Genomic DNA, 18,377 nt, shown 5'->3' with positions numbered 1-18,377 from the left:
CTAGAGCAAAAGAGGGAATATAGAAATATCTCAACATATAAGAACACTGGGTTTAAGATAAAGATAGCACTTAAGAGCAGTGGATAAAAGATGTTTTTTTCAATATATGGTGCTGGATATCCATACAAGAAAAAAGTTAATTTTGACCTCTACCTTACACTGCATAGACAAAAATCAATTCCCATTGATCTGTAGATCTACCTGTAAAAGGTTAAAATAATTAAAAGCTTCCAGAAGACAGGAGAATATCTTCATGACCTTGAAGTAGGGAAAGATTTAAGACAGGAAAAACACTATCCAGAAAGTAAAAAATTGATAAATTAAGAAGTCTTATATATCAGAAGACATCATTAAGAGAGTAAAAAGGCAATAACTAATGGCAGAGGATATCCTCTTTTGTGAGGATATCCTGGTGGGCAATAAATATCTGAAAAGATGCTTGTATGGCTGTTAGCATAACTGATGCCATCTTGGGCCCTTACGGTTTCTCCTGTCTTTCGCTGACCCTACCAAGCACTGTACTATGCAGTGAACCACTTCTCTGGCATCAAGAGCTTTGTCGTTAATAGATATTGTTTAATGATCATTAGGACCAGGTAGCCTCTATGCTCTGTTAGTCCCCAAACAATGATGAAAACCTTCCCTTAAGTATTCCCAGTACCCATGAGACTAGTTACCTATTCATATCTCTTAACTTAAGAATGCACATCCTGTTTCCAAGCACCTACCCCCATACCCTAGGTTAACTATAAAATTGTCCCAGTGGCCCCTCAGTGGCTTGGAGTGCAGTTGAGAATGTTTCCTCATCATTATTCACCCGATCTAGATCCCACCCTATGAGTTAGCTACCCTGTAATAAACTGATCCATTAATTATATGGAGCTGCCTGTCTGATTTTTTAGTCTCAAGATGCCTTCTCAGTTTGGTGGGTACTTTTGGTTCCCTCCATCCTCCAACAATGCTCAACCTATTAGTCTTCAGATAAATACAAATTAAAGTCCCAGTGAGACTGCTTTATACCTGCAAAAACGGCTAAAATTTAAAAGACCAACACTACAAAATGCTAGTAAAAATGTTGAGCAAGTAGAGCTCTTTATTGCTGGTGTGACTGTAAATTGGTTAAACAGCTTTAGAAAGCTGTCTGGCAGCATCTGCTAAACTTCTAGACATGTATTGAACAGTGCACAATCTGTCATGTATCTGTTGGAAATTCTACTCCATCTAGGAATGCATATGTTCTCCCAAAAGACAACTGCAAGAATGTTCATGGCAACATGTTTCTTACATAGTCAAAAACTAGAAACTACTCAAAATCAACAATAGAAGAATAAATAGTATAATCACATAGTGAGCTACTATATAGCAATGAAAATGAACAGACTACAGTTATATGCAAAGGCATGGATGGGTCTCATAAACATACTGTTGATCAAAAGAAGCCAGACACAAAAATATAAATTCTATTCGTTCCTTTTTTGTTCAGAAAACAGGCAAAACTCATCCATGTTGTTAGCAGTCAAGGATAGTGATAATCTTTGAGGAGGAAGAGGGAGAAATAGTGATTGGGAGGTGACACAGGGGATGCTGGTTATGGTCCATTTCTTGACCTAGGTGCTAGTGATATGGATTTCTAAAAAGAAATAGAGGGCCCTAAATAATGGAACTGCTTTTCAAGTCTTCTTGAATGATTATGTCTATAGCTAGGTCTCTGTATCAGTTTGTGGTATTAGAAGAATACAGCTTGTAACTTCCTGAAGCATGGAAGTACTAGGTTTTCAGAATACTTCCAAGGTACCTCTGGTTAAGTATTAATGTCACGGATTTGTGCACGGAAAATGGCTAACATGTTAAATTTCATGTTAGGTATATTTTACCACAATAAAAAAAGTCACAAAAAAAGACATGGATTAGAGGTTAGGAGGTTATTAATATGAAATCTCTTTGTTCTAATATTTCTAAATAAACTAAAGGAAAGAAATGCTCTGAAAGCTGCCTGTCTTCTAGTACTTAGTAATCTTTAAAAACAAGGTCTCTTGCCTGTTTTTCATTTTCCCAGCATCATATCCTGTAACTTTACGAGCTAATCTTTTTTTAAAATTATCAACATGTAGTGTTAATAAAATATTTAAACGTACTTGACATTTGAACGAATTGTTTTCATACCAAAGATCATTTGGTTTTGATTTTTAATCCTTTCACCATCTCTGGCAGTCTAAATATTAGTGTACTCTATTCTCTGTTGTCATTTCAGCAATCCAATGAGTTGACAGTTTAATTTGTCATTCTCATAAAGTTGACACTAATACATTAATCTTGGGACTTCCCTGGTGGCACAGTGGTTAGGAATCCGCCTGCCAGTGCAGGAGACACGGGTTCGATCCCTGGTCCGGGAAGATCCCACATGCCGCAGATCAGCTAAGCCCGTGAGCCACCACTACTGAAGCCTGTGCGTCTAGAGTCCATGCTCTGCAACAAGAGAAGCCACTGCAATGAGAAGCCCGCACACAGCAACGAAGACCCAACATAGCCATAAATAAATTAATTAATTTTTTAAAATACATTAATCTTGCAATCTTTATTTCAAGTCATGTATAAGGCAAGGGAAATCATGTTTAACAGAAGCCTTTTTAATAATTCTTTGTAACGTTTTCATTTTCTAAGCTTGTTCCTCAGCAAAAGGCTGCAGTATCACTGAAGGAGGCTTATTAAAAATAATAATAATAATACAGATTAGTGGATGAGTTAGCTGTCTTCACCATCTAGGCCTTTTCTTCTCAAACCCTAAAGAACTGAGTTAAAACTTAGTTTCATGTTTGAAGTATATGTCTTACCACTCCACCAATATGTTTGAGTCTTAGAAAATTACTATGATATTATGATATTCATGTTCTTATATTCTCTTTCTCTCCATTTCTTTTTTCTTCTCCTCTCCCCACCCCTCCTCGCCCATCCAAATTATTCTCTTTCTCCCTTCCATGTCCCTAAAGCTATCCTGGCCTTTTAGTTGTACCTCAAGCTGTACAGGACAGTAGTTTACCAAGAGTAGCCCGCTGCTATCGACACAATCGCCTGCCTGTTGTATGTTGGAAGAACTCAAGAAGCAGTACCCTGCTTCTGCGATCTGGAGGATTCCATGGGAAGGGAGTAGTTGGCCTTTTTAAATCTCAGAACTCCCCTCAGGCAGGTAAGCAGCTCTCTTACAGCGGTATTCTGATCCTTCCACTTCAGAGTATTCCAAAAAATGAAGGAAGTAAAATCTGGGAATGCCAGTTGTACCCTTTCATCGAGCCTCTCACACATAGCCTTTTCCACGGTGCTATATACATGTACAGCTTAAGAACTAGACTTGACAATGTGGGGCTCCACCTTGAATTTGCCATCTTGCTTAATATGTCTGTGTATATTTGGATTTTAATAGAAATTAACATAATGGAAGTCTTTGGTTCTAGGCTGTTTTCACTTCACAAACCAGAGTATCCACAGATGGAAACAGATTACATATACTAATCATTTTCTTTTCTTTTGGGAAGCATTCAAATATATTTAACCACTTCAGAAGCAAATAGGGATTCTGTCCCATGTGGTATAAGATATTCTATCTCATTCCTACAAGTCTCTCTCTCTCACACACACACACACACACACACACACACGAGGGCAAACTAATGACCAAAATGCTGCTTTAGGAGCTCTCAAGCAGAGAGGTTTTCAGAAAGCCAGAGGCTGGCCAACTTAAAAAAGATATACTAAGTGCACTGCCCCTTTTTCTGAGGATATTTTTGAGCACCATGTCTGAGGTCTGAGGTCAGTCAGGAGCTATATTTTGCTAACCTTTCTCATAACTTCTAGCTTAAAGTAGATGCTCAATAAAATTAAACAAGGACCGCTAAGATATCAGATCCAGTTTAGGGATGGCTGCTGCATTCTTTCCTCTTTGGAAATGAACTCACTCAAGGTCAGTGGTTCAGTAGGTAGAACCATGTGCTTTTTGATATCTCTTCTTTATTCTCATCTGTTCCTTCCTGAAAGTTAAAGGTTGGCCAGTACGTCTTTGATCATTCAGTTGACTGAGGGCATGACACACACCACGCTATTTTATTATTGTTGTTGTTGTTATTGTTATTATTTCACCTGGCATTTTTGTGTAATTGAAGGCAGTTGGCTTTTAACTTTTTCTGCCCAGAGGAATCCTCCCAAGCCACATAATGGGTATAATAGAACACAGCATATGTAGGTTATATAAAGTGAGAGAATCATTTCAGCATTAATGCATTAATGAGCATATCACTAAGCATTAATGAGCATATCACTGAACTTTTAGTTAGAAAAATTGAAATTGTTTTATTCCACTGGTTTCTTATTTTTCAATATAAATTTACTATATTTCACATTTTTGAGCTCACACATTTGCTCACATTTTAATATCTTTGAAATTGGAATGCAACTTACAATTCATGTGACAGAAATAATTGTGTCATGGTTTAAATGGCAGAGTTTTTTAGTCTTAGTACATAAAATTGTGGTGCATCTTATAATTGATGACATTTTAGAGTTTATAAAATACGATGGCACCTTAAAGTTGATAAAATACAAAAATATAGTAATGCTAATTATTTATTTCCTATTCACCTTGTAAGAAAATTTGTTAATATCTATTGTCCTTCCAGTGAATCCCTCCCGATGCCACTTTAAAGTGCCTGGGCCAATTTCAGTGATTCTGTTTTACTCCACACAAGCCAGGCTCAGACTCCCTCCAACCCAGAATTGCTCTGACAGTTGTTTCCATCTGTGCATACTTTTTGATCCTCTTTCAAAAGGACCAGGGAATTGAGCAGCAGCTGCTCTTGTCTTCTCATCTTCCTCCTCTCTTCCCACAACAACCCTCTACAAGTTCATATCCCCTAGGCCTATGTGACAGAATTGGAATAAAATTACTGGTACTGGGATATTCTCACCTCTGCCCATTCTGGGATGCTGAGGGAAACTGCTCCATCCTCTGCTCCCAAACAGTGGCATGGACAGAGTGGTTGGGGGAGATCATCAAGGACATGTTGTCTTTTATGAATCTTTATTTTGAGTTGATTGGTTGATGAGAAACTGCACCTGTGCTTGGAAGGACTGGCTGTATGTTGGTTTTCCAGACCTGGGCTCTTTCTGGGAGGATGATGAGGCAATCAAGAAGTAGGTGTGGTGAAACCAATATCATAGGAGGATTAGCCATTTAATAGTTCGGAGCTTTAAGTGGGGCTGGTTTCTATATTTGGGTACGGTAACTTGAAGACCATATATAGAAAGAATAAGCGTATGTATATAGAGAGAGCCTGTTTTATTAACATAGATACAGTTTGTTTTATGTAATATCTTTTCCTTTTATAGCTCCTACCTCCTCTTTAGAATCTTCCAGTAGCATAGAACAAGAAAAGTACTTGCAAGCCTTACTGAGTGCAGTTTCTGTCCATCAGAAACTCAGTGGCAATAACACCCTTACTGTCAGGCCAGCACTTGCTCTGTCTCCAGGTAAGATTTAATAATATTTTTCTTCTTGACAACTGTGAAAGGTCATATTCATTCCTAGGGTTAGTCTCTTTAGTTATTTGCATTGTTCCTTCAACATGACCCCTTAATGTTTTACCTTGTGGGGCTATAACTTTATTTTATTTAGACATCAGGGTACCACTATTAACTTCTAGTAAATAGTAACCAAATTTAGAGATCTAATTATTTCCTTTTTAAAAGAGTAATAGGAGAGGTGGTGGAAAACATAAAGTCATGTGGGATTTTTTTTTTCCTGGAATCTGTTTTACATAGACTTTAAAATATTACAGAGTTGAATGTGTAAGTTGAACATCTGTTTATTAAATGTATATTTATTAAAATCATCATGTATAACTTTGAAATTCCTGAAATTTCTGCAGCCTTTTATGATTTGCAGTACAGTTTGTTTTCACTAGATTTGGATGAAGCCATTAAGACTTGTACTAATATTCTGTTTCAGTTATCATGTGATGGAACCCCAAAGGGTTCATGTAGAGGTAACCCTAATGTGTTAGACACAGGAGCATGTGACTTGAGAAGTTGGTCTCCTTGGCTTAATCAGCTATTTGAATAGCTCAACATAAGCAGAAAGTGGCTTTTCTTGTAAAGTAACACCATGCATGCCTCGTTTCATTTATCATTAAATTCTCTGATTGCACTTGCCAAACCTAACTCTCTATAATCTTGCAGATGTGTGTATCTCTGAGGAAATAGTAACAGTGCCTTGTTATCTCTATTAAAGCTTTGGGTACTTAAAAAGTACAATGTTTGGCAGCAATTAGACATGCTACACATGAAGATAACTTTTTGTCATTTGAGTAATGTTAACCCGAACGACATGGTTTTTGTTCTTCTTTTTGGCTGACTTTAGGGACTGAAAGGAGGACTTCAGGAATGTCCACTGTGCTTAAGCAGGTAGTGCCAGGACATTTGGATGTAAACCCATCCAATAGCTTTGCTCGAGGAGGTTAGTAAGATTGATTTTATAACTGAGCACTGATACAACCTTAAAAGCAGAAAACTTTTTTCTAGATAGCGATACTTCAAATCAACTAATTATGGTTAAATTTGTTTTTAATTACCCTTTTCTAAACGAATGATCAAATTTATTACTAGCATGGTGACAGATGAGTTTAGCCTCGTGGGACAAGAGGTATAATAATTGCTGAAATCTTAACATACTGATGAGTTTGGAAGCACTGGGAGAGGAGGGGAACATATCTAAATGGTGACTCAGCTCTGGCAGCATTCCATGATGCTTCACGTTTGCAGTGTAGAAAGGCTGAGCACAGAAGCATAAACAGTTAGGGAGACATGATTCCAGACTCAAAGGCTGTGCCTCCAGTGCCTGTTATTTTTACTCCTGTTCTCTGAAGTGCTAGTTTGAGGAGTAAGAGACAGTGGTTCAGAATCAACATAGAGACTCTATTTTACAAAATTCACTTTTTTTCCTTTTGAAAACCAAGATTACTATGCACATCTCCTGGCAGCCATATTGATTCTTTAGATACTTTTTTTCCTACCTCATCAGAACTTTCTGTGATGGCAGAATTTCCTAAGAGCTTTCACCCTTCTTCAAGTATCTTCCTAATCAGGCCTTAAGGTCATTGTAATAGTTTGCTAGGGCTACTGTAACAAAGTGCCACAAACTGTGTGGCTTAAACAACCATTTGTCTCACAGTTCTGGAGGCTAGAAGTCCAAAACGAAGGTGTTGTCAGGGTTGGCTCCCTCGGGGGGCCGTGAGGAATAATCTGTTCCATGCCTTTCCCCTAGCTTCTGGTGGTTTGCTGGCAATTTTTGGCATTCCTTAGCTTGTAGAAGCATCAGCCATATCGCTGCCTTCATCTTTACATGACATTTTCCCTGTGCATCTGTCTCCACATTTCCCCTTTCATAAGGACGCCAATCATGCTGAATTAGGGGTCCACCCCACTCCAGTGTGACCTCATCTAATTACGTCTGCAATGACCCTATCTCCAAATAAGGTCACATTTTCTGAGGTACTGGGGGTTAGGACTACATCATAAGAAATTTGACAGGGGGTAGGGACACAGTTAAACCCATAACAGTCATATGTAACTTTTTCCGGAACTTTTAAAATACTATTGTTTTAAAGTTTAAGACACTTCATTCTTTTCATCATTTCTTCCTTGGTGAATCTGAACTAAAAGATAGTACAGTGACTTTCTCCTAAGGTTTCTGGTATTTTTGTTGCCAAGAGCTCCTGTCAGAATTTGGTTCGACGTTGCAGTTCTTATTGCTTTATTTGCCATCTGAAAGCTTATATTAGCAGGCACGTCAGAAACTTTTCCCTTTAACTTGTAGTAGGATGCAACTTCTGGCATATGTCTGGTTAGTTGAAGTCTTCCCATCCCCACCCTGCTCTTGAGTTTTGCCTTTGTAAACTTCATCAACAACATGTTATCTATTCCTCCATTGGGCCAGGTGACCCGTAATATAAATTTTAGGTACAAAACTGTCTCTCCTTCTGTGTTGGTACCTAAGGCACAAGGATATTCACCAATCTGTTTCAACTACATTATCTTTGCTTTTTTTATATTGGCCTCAGACTCATGGCTTTTTTATACAAGGGAATCCCCACTAGTGGTTACATTCTAGTCATGAGTCCATTCTTTGCTATTCTCAAAGGTACCTGGAAGGCTGTATTTACATTTTAGGATTAAAATCTCCTATTTAATCTGTTTATGACCCTTTCTATGCATAATGAGGCCATAATTATTATTTCTGACCCCCTTCCCAAATATTTTCTTCTGAAAATTCCTGTAAACTTTGTGTGTTTCCTTATGACAATTTTTTGCTCCTAATCAGGTCCCCTTCATTCTGGTATCTTAAGCTAGGATCCAGAAACGCAAATCTTATTATTTTACTCCATCTCTTAATTCTTCACTCCCAAAGCCTCCAAATCTCCCAAGGTCCCAGTGATTAACTGGAAGATGAGATACGGCTGTTTCCTGGCACCTTCAACTTCTTCTGTGATCCCTGGAGCTGCTTTCCTTTGTCTCCTCTGATAGCATCATCCCTCTCACATAGAGCAGCAGGAATGGACTGGGGCAAGCAAGTTTGGGAATTCTCAGAAGATTCCCTATTAACATGAACATGGCAGGTAGACGCACACTCAGATTGGCCAGGGCAAGACTATATGTAGACACCTGCACGCCCTGACATTAGTTCATTTCCTTGTTCCCACCCTCGAGTACAGAGTCTCTTCATTCTTCCAGAGAGCTGGGTACCACTTCTCCAGCAGTTCCTCATTTACCCTGTGTGGGAAGAGCCTCCTATCTCGAAATCTCCCTCCTAACCTTCTCCTTTTCCTCGGCTGTATTTTCACTGTTTTTCCATTCCTTTCATTGTCATAGAATCTTAGTTACAGGTTTCCTTCTTATGTTATTTCCACTGTGTGCCTTTCCCACTCTAATGAGCCAGGGTTTAGACTGACCTTCACCTTCTCCTTCACCCTTTTTCAGTGAGGGTGGTCACTTAGCATTCAGCATGCACGTTGAAGAGTTCCTAAGCCAGGGGAAGCAACCTTTTTGATGCAAAAACCAGTTAAGAAAAAATGAAGATGTGAATAGATCACGTTGCTTTTCATTTAAAATTACAATAGCTTTTATGCCCCATGGGGAAAATGCAAGTATTTGCAACTTGGATAAATTATCTTGTAGTATAGAAAAATGCCATGAGAAAATCTGCCTCTTAAATATAAAAATGAAATACCTGGGTATATTTGAGAAGTAGCCACATGGAGGCAGCTTTTAAATTTTTCATCCTTTACATTTTCATAGCCCTTTAAGTTCCTCTACAGTGTTATTTTATCCTTGAAATAACCTCCAGGACATGTACTTTAGGAGGCTTTGAGAGATGATGTGACTTAGCCAAGATCACTTAGCAGCCAAGAGCATAATTGGGACTAGGATTAGGTCAGTCCATTTCAGTGCAGCCTTCACTGAATATAGCTTATACCTCATGCACTGTGCTAGGCATAAGGTCACATCCATAAATTCAATATACCCTGTCGTCACGTCCAACCCAAGCATCTCTTTTCCTTCTCTCCTTTGTTCTGAACAGAGTAGAGAGAACAATACCATTGCTTAGGAAATGCTCATGCTCTGAACAACATTGCACTCCCATGGGTGGGATGAACTGTATCACTTCTTCCCTGAAACAGTCCCCTTAGCCAGACCCTGCTGGACAGATCCAGGGTGACATGGTTGCTTAGAAGAGAAGACATTAAGAGTTTGGTTCAGTTACATTCAGATTCAAGCTGCAGTCCTACCACTTAGTGTATGATATTAAGCAATTCAGGAAACTTCGTAATTTTCAGCATCCTCATCTGTAAAATGGAGATAATAAAAAGTATTCTAGCTTTAGAATAGTTATGGGGAATGAATGAAATAATATATGTAAAGCACTTAACTTAGTAAGTGGCTCGTTATTAACAGGAGCTCAGTAAATGTTAGTTCCATTATTATTGTTGAGGTTGTTGTCATTATTGTTGCATAATACTCCACTGAAATGGGAGGAGAGTCTACATTTGTATGTAAATTACCTTAAGCCAGGTTGCTTCTCACTGGCCAAAGGCAAGCAGATAAAGGAGAATGTGTCTTAGGCCTAGACCAGTAACTTTCAACCTTTTTTGACCATGGCTCACAGTAAGAAATACATTTTATATCTATATGTATACATATACATTTTATATCACAAAGGTAGTACTAAGTCACAATGCAAAATGTATATAGACTATAACGAAAGTTTCATGAAACAATATTCATCTATACCACATGCAGTGCTCATAGTATTTTCCACTCTAATCTGTTTCACTTCCTTAAAAATACTGGTTTGACCTTCTAAAATGATTTCACAAACCACTAAGGAGGACCCTGCAGTCTGGAAAAACACCGCTCCAGGTCGGTGTTACATGCTCAGGACAAGTATTTGACACCTAGGAATCACTCAGGAAGCTAAGCAGACCTCGCCACCAATGCAGTAGTGTAATGCCTTTGGTTAATGTGACTGCCAGATGGACTTACGGTTCTCCAAGCCCTGCTGGCCCCATATCAGTACAGCCCGTTTTCTCATTGCTGATTTTCTGCTAGGTGATAAACACTTGGCAGTTTTTCATTAATGAGGCTCTGTTTGAGAAAGTGCTTAATTTTTTTTTAATTAATACCCTTTTCATTCTTTCAGGGCAAATAATTGAGTTGAAAGTATAGTAGAGAACTACAACAGCTCATATGTATCAATTTTCAAAAAGAAAATAATCAACAAATGTTTGCAGTACCTAGATATCAGGCTCTCAGCATGGATATAAGAGTAAATGTGATTAGGTCCCTGCCCTTTGGAGTACACAATCAAGTAGAATAAAATGTGCAAATAATCACAGTGCAATGGGATCAGAGTTCAGATAGAGCTGTCTACAACTCTAGGAGGACAGTCAAGAATGCTTTTCAGAGGAGTTTACATTGTTCCTGGATCTTAAGGAATAAGAAGTTTGTCAGGTAAAGAAATGGGAGAAGTCATTCTAGGCCAAGGGACTAGCATAAGGAAATGATATATTTAGGGAACAGTATCTCAGAATCAGGAACCAACCACTCAGGCTTCACTGTAAGCATTTAATGATCCATATTCCAATAGGAAAGCTTAAAACCTTGGCAGAAAGGAGAGTGGTTGGCTCGCACACAGGAGTCCCTGTGCCTTTTTCATGCTGTTCCAGGTCTTTGTTCTGTCTTGCAGTAGCATTCTCTGTGTATAATCAGCCAGTGCCTCTGCAACCCTTAGCTTTCTGACTTCCTTTGGCCACTAAAGCCATCAAGGCCCTTCATTTCCTACTTCCAAAGGAGTGAGGCAGAAATGAAAAATCACTTATGATGATTTTTCTTTTATCAAATTATGTCATATTTTATGCAGTTTTGAAATGGATAGCTTAATAATCCTGCCATTAATGTTTTCAATCCTGAATAAGTACAGAATCATTTTCCTTAAGTGATTTGAGCAGTTCCTTTACTCAGGAAAGAATATAACTGTAACTTACTGCTCACCGTTATTGTTATTACCAGGTAAAGTTTGCGATAAGTCACGAAGCACTTTCTTTCTGTTGGAAAAAAACAATATTACTCAAATTACAAAAGTATTATCTTTGATACTGCCTATCATTTTGGTGCAAATAGGGATTTTAGGAGAAGTCATTACGTCAACCATCACAAGCTGTATTTTTAGTGGCATTGGGTATTGTCACAGGGTCATAAATTTTTGCTGCTTGTAACTATCTATCTGCTTATGGAAAATAAATGGAATTTCCAAATGAAAAGAGGAAAAAAAGAAGATAGTGTGGCAATGCTTAATGCTCTACTGCAAAAACATGCCCTTTGTTATTCCAAATGGTTGTTAGAGGTTCATTCCTGATATGATGGCCTTGCTCAAAGAACAAACATGTTGTACGACACATCGTATTTGCCAATCAGTCAGCCTCCTTAAATGCTAGGGCCAGTGTATTCCTAACATTCACCCCTCCCCAAATTCCTTAATTTTATTATAAAAATTTGTTTCTCACCAAATGACAACCTCCAAAAGCTTATTCCATTTGGTATAATTTTTTAGTGGCACTCTTTGCTGCGCTGTCCATTTCATTGTGCTTTTATAGTATTTATAAACAAGTGCTGAAATTTCATTTAACAGGCACTCAGTTCATCTTTTTGTGTGACTGTGCAGCTTTTTATTTGTTAATCAAATCTTCTGCTTTTAATATATTTACATTTTTCCCCTATCATTAACTTAATGTTTAAAATTAACCTGTTCTTTTCTTACTCCATTTGCTCTGATGTTTGCTGCTATATACATTTCATTCCTTCTTCCTTCTTTAATCTTGCCTACCAGTGCATGGGTACAGAGATAAATGTTTTACTCAGTCAAATCCCAAATCTTCAGCTAAGGGAAGAGTCCATTATCAAGGTACTGTATTATCTGTCCTGATGTGTCACTCTTTTTAACCATCTTCATATGAAAGCATATGTGTTACAAGTGACTTTTTTCACATTTGTTTGTCAAATTATCTTTATTCTCATCCACATTCTGAATTTCCTCTGTGATGCCATTTACCGAAAAATTAACACTTGCTGTAACATCTAAGAAAACTCATAGGTTATAATAGAAAGTTTCATCCATGTTAAGCAGAAATTTACAATACCTTTTCTTGAGAACTGGTCTCCTGACCCTATAGATGCTTATAAAGAGAAGCAGATGTGACATTATCATGATGACTTGTAGTCACCTAGAAACATGGCTTGATTTAACATTTGGCAAAGATTAAAGCTTCTCAGAGAGCCTTTCCAAATCTAGAGAATGCACTTTAGGTAAGCAGTGGCAGTGTTATGTACCACTGTGACTCCGTCACCAGCCTGAACGCTACAGTCTGTGGGCATTTGTAAGGAGCTCTGTCAAATCTGGGACTTATTATATGCCTTTGTGTTTAGATATTTAATATTTGATAGTCTCACTTGCATATTAGAAATCCTTGATTTTTCTAATTAATATAATTAAGGTCAACTTATGAGATCCTTCCAGTAGCTTAGCTTGACCTTTCCCTTAGAAGACATCTGCTTCTGACTATACCTTTTAAATAAAGCTTCCTAAGATTCAGTGAAATGCACATTACTAAATTTATAACTTCTCACTGTTTTTCCTGGATACTGGGGGAAAAAAGACTAAAATATAACTTTTACTGACTTAAAATTACATTATTTTGGCATGATACACAAATATTAATTCTCAGATTTTAGTGGGTTTAGTAAAGTTCTAATTTATTTCTTAATGTGGTTTTATGGTTAAATTGACTGACTAAAGCAGAATAATGTTCCTTCTTTCTTGAAGCCCTGAGAAATTTACTCCACGTTTTCCTTCCTAGGCTTCATTATTGCATCCTGCCCGCATTTTTTCTTTCCTAGAGCCAGTGCACTCTATTTATGATACCAGTATTTACTTATAATTACTGAATTTATATCAGTATACAAAAATAGAATTGACTTGGGTGACTTATTAGGTTCCTCTGAGCCAAATGATTTTTGAAATACTATATTAATAATGCTTATATGATGCAAAAGTAAATGACAAATGACCAATATGATACATGATTACTTAGATGAATTAATTTGCTGTTACCTCTAAAACTGTACCCACAGAGTATGCATCTTTTCCCCTATTCAGTGTCATTCTCACATCAGATTATCTCACTCAATTGTTTTGACTTTTGTGAAGGTGTTTGGGCAAGTCTTCGCTCTAGCGCTCGCCTGATCAGCTCTCCAACATCCTTCGTTGATGTTGGCGCCCGGCTGGCAGGCAAGGATCACTCGACGTCCTTCAGTAACAGCACTTACCTGCAAAACCAGCTCTTGAAACGCCAAGCAGCCCTTTATATATTTGGTGAGAAGTCGCAGCTAAGGGTAAGATTTCTTTTTCTCACTTAGAAACTTCATGGATACGTGAAGGCAGTGTATAAAACTTATTTCATAAACCAGCTTTCCTAGAAATTTTTTTTTTCTTTTTTGCTGCATGGAGTCTTAACCTGGAGTTAATAATCTTTAAAAAAATTAGCTCATGTATATGTATACATGTATGTCTACCTGTACTTATGTAGATAGAGATACACATGCATATACACAATGCATATTTATTAGGCATGAAAACAAGTGCTTATTCATAATCATTTTTAAAATCAGCATAAATATCATGAATATTAGGGAGTGTACGTTAAAAAAATAAGGCTTATCCAGGCTGTGTTTTTCCACTGTCTTAGTTCAGCTTCCATAGGAATCTGTGCCCATGGCAAAACAGATGTTTTTGTTCTTGTAAACCTATTGATAAAGCTACAAGAAGGAAGAGTGGCACTGCATATGGAGGCAAGGGAAGGCCAAGGCTACACTTCTTAAGTTACATTCTTTAAGGGTTCTCAAGACTATATAGAGTGACACGTCCTAAGACATGTCAGAAAATGTAAGATATTAGCTGGTAATCAACTTTATTCTTACTTTTTTTTTTTTTTTTTTTTTTTGGCTGCATTGGGTCTTCGTTGCTGCCCGGGCTTTTTCTAGTTGAGACGAGTGGGGGCTACTCTTTATTGCGGTGCACAGGCTTCTCAATGCGGTGGCTTCCCTTGTTGCAGAGCACAGGCTCTAGGCGCACAGGCTTCAGTAGTTGTGGCTCCCGGGCTCTAGAGCACAGGCTCAGTAGTTGTGGTGCACGGGCTTAGTTGCTCTGCGGCATGTGGGATCTTCCCGGACCAGGGCTCAAACCGGTGTCCCCTGCATTGACAGGCGGATTCTTAATCACTGCACCACCAGGGAAGCCCCTTTATTCTTACTTTTAAATTATTATGTTAAAGAGCTTCACTATGCTCAAGTCCCATAAATTGTAAAGATAGTCTCTATCTCCAAAAGCAACAATAATTCCTTGGGGTTTAATGTTTTTGCAGTTCACACATTACAGAATAAATTTCATTACTACTGACAGGTGTGTGGGAAATAAAAGTATTTGGGGTTTTTTGGGGGGGTTTTGTTTTTGTTTTTTATTTTGACTGTGCTGGGTCTTCATTGCGGTACGCGGGCTTTTCGTTGTGGCGCACGGGCTTCTCTAGTTGTGGCGTGCGGGCTCAGTAGTAGCGGTGCGCAGACTTAGTTGCCCTGCAGCATGTGAGCTCTTAGTTCTGTGATCAGGGATCGAACCCGCGTCCCCTGTATTGGAAGACAGATTCTTAGCCACTGGACCACCAGGGAAGTCCCTAAAAGTATTTGTTAATTCAGAAATCCCCTCAAAGTTTAGTCCAGTGCCCCAGTGAGCACTGGACAATCTAGACAGACGTTCAGCTGAACTGTAAAATGGAGGCTGTGAGCAGGATCCCACATGCTTGGTCCTCAGGATGCCAGTGACTGAGTCAGCTCTTCAGTGGCAGTCTGGCTTTGCTAGCTCTTCTCCCACTGCCTGGACTACTGCAGTCACTTAGTCACCAAGCTTTAGGGTAGAGGGAGTGAAACTGCTGGGTAACGCTCAGTTTTTAAATATGCACACGTGTCTTCTGATACAGCAGATAATTTTATATCCAGAAAATAGTTGGGACATTTTTCAACAGTAGTCCAGGGATGCCTGCACAGCCTCCTTGGCACCAGTGTCTTTCCCAGAGCACAGACTTTGCCCACTTCAGCACACCTCTTATTTATGATCTGAGTCACTCCCCAAGGTTTGTCTCCTGAATGCTCACCTCTGCTATTCCCTTTGCACATCAGTCCTCAGATAAGCTGTGTGATCATGCATATATGAGTAAGAAAGACTGACCAATTGGGACCCTTCCTCCTTTCCTCCCTCTCTCCCTCCCTCCTTTCTCTTTCTTTCTTTCGTCAATAAAATACTGTATTTTAAAAACATAATTCCAAACATAATTTCTGGCACAATAGTTATTAGGATTTGTGTATATTCCTTCACATTTTGCTTTTTATTAATTCAACTGTGTCTGTAGAGTATGGGCGCATATCTGTCTGACGTGCGCCACAGTCTAGCCAGCACAGTGCTGCCTAGTTGCAGCTCCACACCTTTTTATCCCAACAAAGGAAACATAGGAAAGCAAATAAGTGAGAGTGACTCATTCTAAACAATCTGGAATTGCCCTTATTTACCTTTTTTAATTCACATACTTTAATATCTTATACTTAGTAACAAATTCTTCATAATCTTAACAGTGTGTCGAACACGATGGTTGATAACTCCTGCTTTATAAGGTAGGTATACCTAGCTCAAGTATGGTTGGGAAATGGAAAGGAATCTAGTTTTTCTGAAAAGTAAACTATTTTTTATATGTTTTTAAAACAACCAATATGACACGACACTGTAAGTCAATTTTCCAATGAAAATTTTAAAAAATAAAGTAGATAACCAACAAGGGCCTACTGTATAGCACAGTGAACTATACTCAGGAATATAAATGTCTAAATGTCTTGGTAAATATATCTGGATTGTAATAATATGTTTTGAATTGCATAGAACGTTTAAAGCAAAAAAAGATTTTAAAAAAAACTAACAGAAAAGAACTCATGTTCTCATAGTGCTAAGTTCTTTATCTCAAGCCATCTTTCCATGTTGTATAATAGATTTCATATTTATTTTAATCACTGCATAACTTTTGTTTTAAACATTCAGTCCGTTTTTTAATATTTATTTTCCTTTTATTTATTTTTATTTTTCGGCTGTGTCTGGTCTTCATCATGGCATGTGGGATCTTCATTGCAGCATGAGGGATCCTTTTGGCGTGGCACGCGGGCTTCTCTCTAGTTGTGACGTGTGGGTTTTCTCTCTCTAGTTGTGGCACGTGGGCTCCAGAGCGCATGGGCTCTGTAGTTGTGACACGCAGGCTCCAGAGCACATAGGTTCTGTAGTTTGTGGCACGCAGGCTCTCTAGTTGAGGTGCACAGGCTCAATAGTTGTGGCACGCGGCCTTAGTTGCCCCGCAGCATGTGGGATCTTAGTTCTCCTACCAGGGATCATCCCACGTCCCCTGCATTGGAAGGTGGATTCTTTACCACTGGACCACCAGGGAAGTCCCATAACTTTCTGTTTTGTTGGATGTTTCGGTTTCTTTCTTTATCATCTATATGTAAAATTGCAGTCACATTTTCAAGCGTATAGCTTTTTATTTTTATTTTTTATTGAGATACAATCCACTAGAGGATTTTTTCCTACATTTTAGATTATTTCTTTAGGCTAGCTTCCTAAAAGTGGAATTACTAAGACAAAGAAACTTTTTTTTTTTCCTTAATATACATTGGTAATGCTGTTTAAGAAAAAAAACTTGGGGGTTTTTACTTTTTATTTTGAAACTTTAATAGGCCTTTAAAAAATAAAGTAACCAATATAAGACATGAAGCAGACCCAATATATGTCTTTGGCAGCAATTTTTTTTAATTGTGGTAAAATAGAAATAACATAAAATTTACCATCTTAACATGTATAGTTCAGCAGTGCTAACTAAGTACATCCATATTATTGTACAGCCAATCTCCAAAAAGCAGTTTACTCTTAGAAAAGCAGATGATCCAGTAGAGTAATTTGGGCAGAATGTGAAGTGAAAAGAACATGAGAAAATTAATTCATTCTTTGGCGTAAGAGGTTAGAGAACTTTTAAATCGTCTTCAGAAGTAGGCAACTAGATTATCAAAATAAACTATTTCAATGGGCCACCAATTTAGCATTCTTTAGTTAAAATTGCAAACTCACATAGAAAAAATTCCATATGGATTAAAAATATAAATGATAAAAATACGGAAACAAAGATTGATATATGTGTCATACTGAGTGAAAAATAGGCCAAAAGTTAGAAATCAACAAAGCCTTTCATGTTTTACTGTATATATATTTTTTTATTATTGGCTTTAAAAGAATACAATATTAGTAGTCGTAGGGCAGTGAGATAGTGATTTTTATATTCTTCTCAGTGTTTATCTCTGCTTTTTTTTTTCATTTTCACAATGACTATGTTTTACTTGCATAATAAGAAACAAATGTGTATGTCTATAAACTTTAATTTGTAGAGCTCTGGAACCTCAACAGCATATTACCTTTTAATTATAATTCACATCTTGGGGAGACTTAGTTTACAGTTTTAGATTAATCACGCTGTCATGCGTCATTGGTTCCTCCTTAGACCTCCAGGTTCATGGCCTTGTAAGTAGCTTATATTTGGTCCTATAAGCTCCATCAGGTTCCAGTCTACTAGTAGCCTCTTCAAGTTCTCAGAGTGACAGCAAGCTAAGTCAAACCACTAGACTTTACTGAATGGCTCTTTCCA

At 37.9% G+C, this 18,377-nt stretch overlaps 1 protein-coding gene across 1 annotated transcript in view; it reads left to right on the top strand.

Moving 5' to 3' along the window:
• SBF2 (SET binding factor 2) overlaps positions 1 to 18,377 on the top strand; it is a 451,879-nt gene that overhangs the window by 398,760 nt on the left and 34,742 nt on the right. Inside the window, exons 27-29 of the mRNA XM_029208916.1 lie at positions 2,988 to 3,184; positions 5,377 to 5,517; positions 13,805 to 13,989. Coding sequence (XP_029064749.1) covers positions 2,988 to 3,184; positions 5,377 to 5,517; positions 13,805 to 13,989 — 523 coding nt within the window. The remainder of the gene's footprint in view (positions 1 to 2,987; positions 3,185 to 5,376; positions 5,518 to 13,804; positions 13,990 to 18,377) is intronic.

The sequence above is a fragment of the Monodon monoceros genome, unplaced genomic scaffold (assembly GCF_005190385.1).
Source record: "Monodon monoceros isolate NGI ecotype Baffin Bay Population unplaced genomic scaffold, NGI_Narwhal_1 Super_Scaffold_7, whole genome shotgun sequence".
In the NCBI taxonomy this organism is placed as follows: Eukaryota; Metazoa; Chordata; class Mammalia; order Artiodactyla; family Monodontidae; genus Monodon; species Monodon monoceros.
This window is presented reverse-complemented; position numbering and strand designations above follow the sequence as displayed.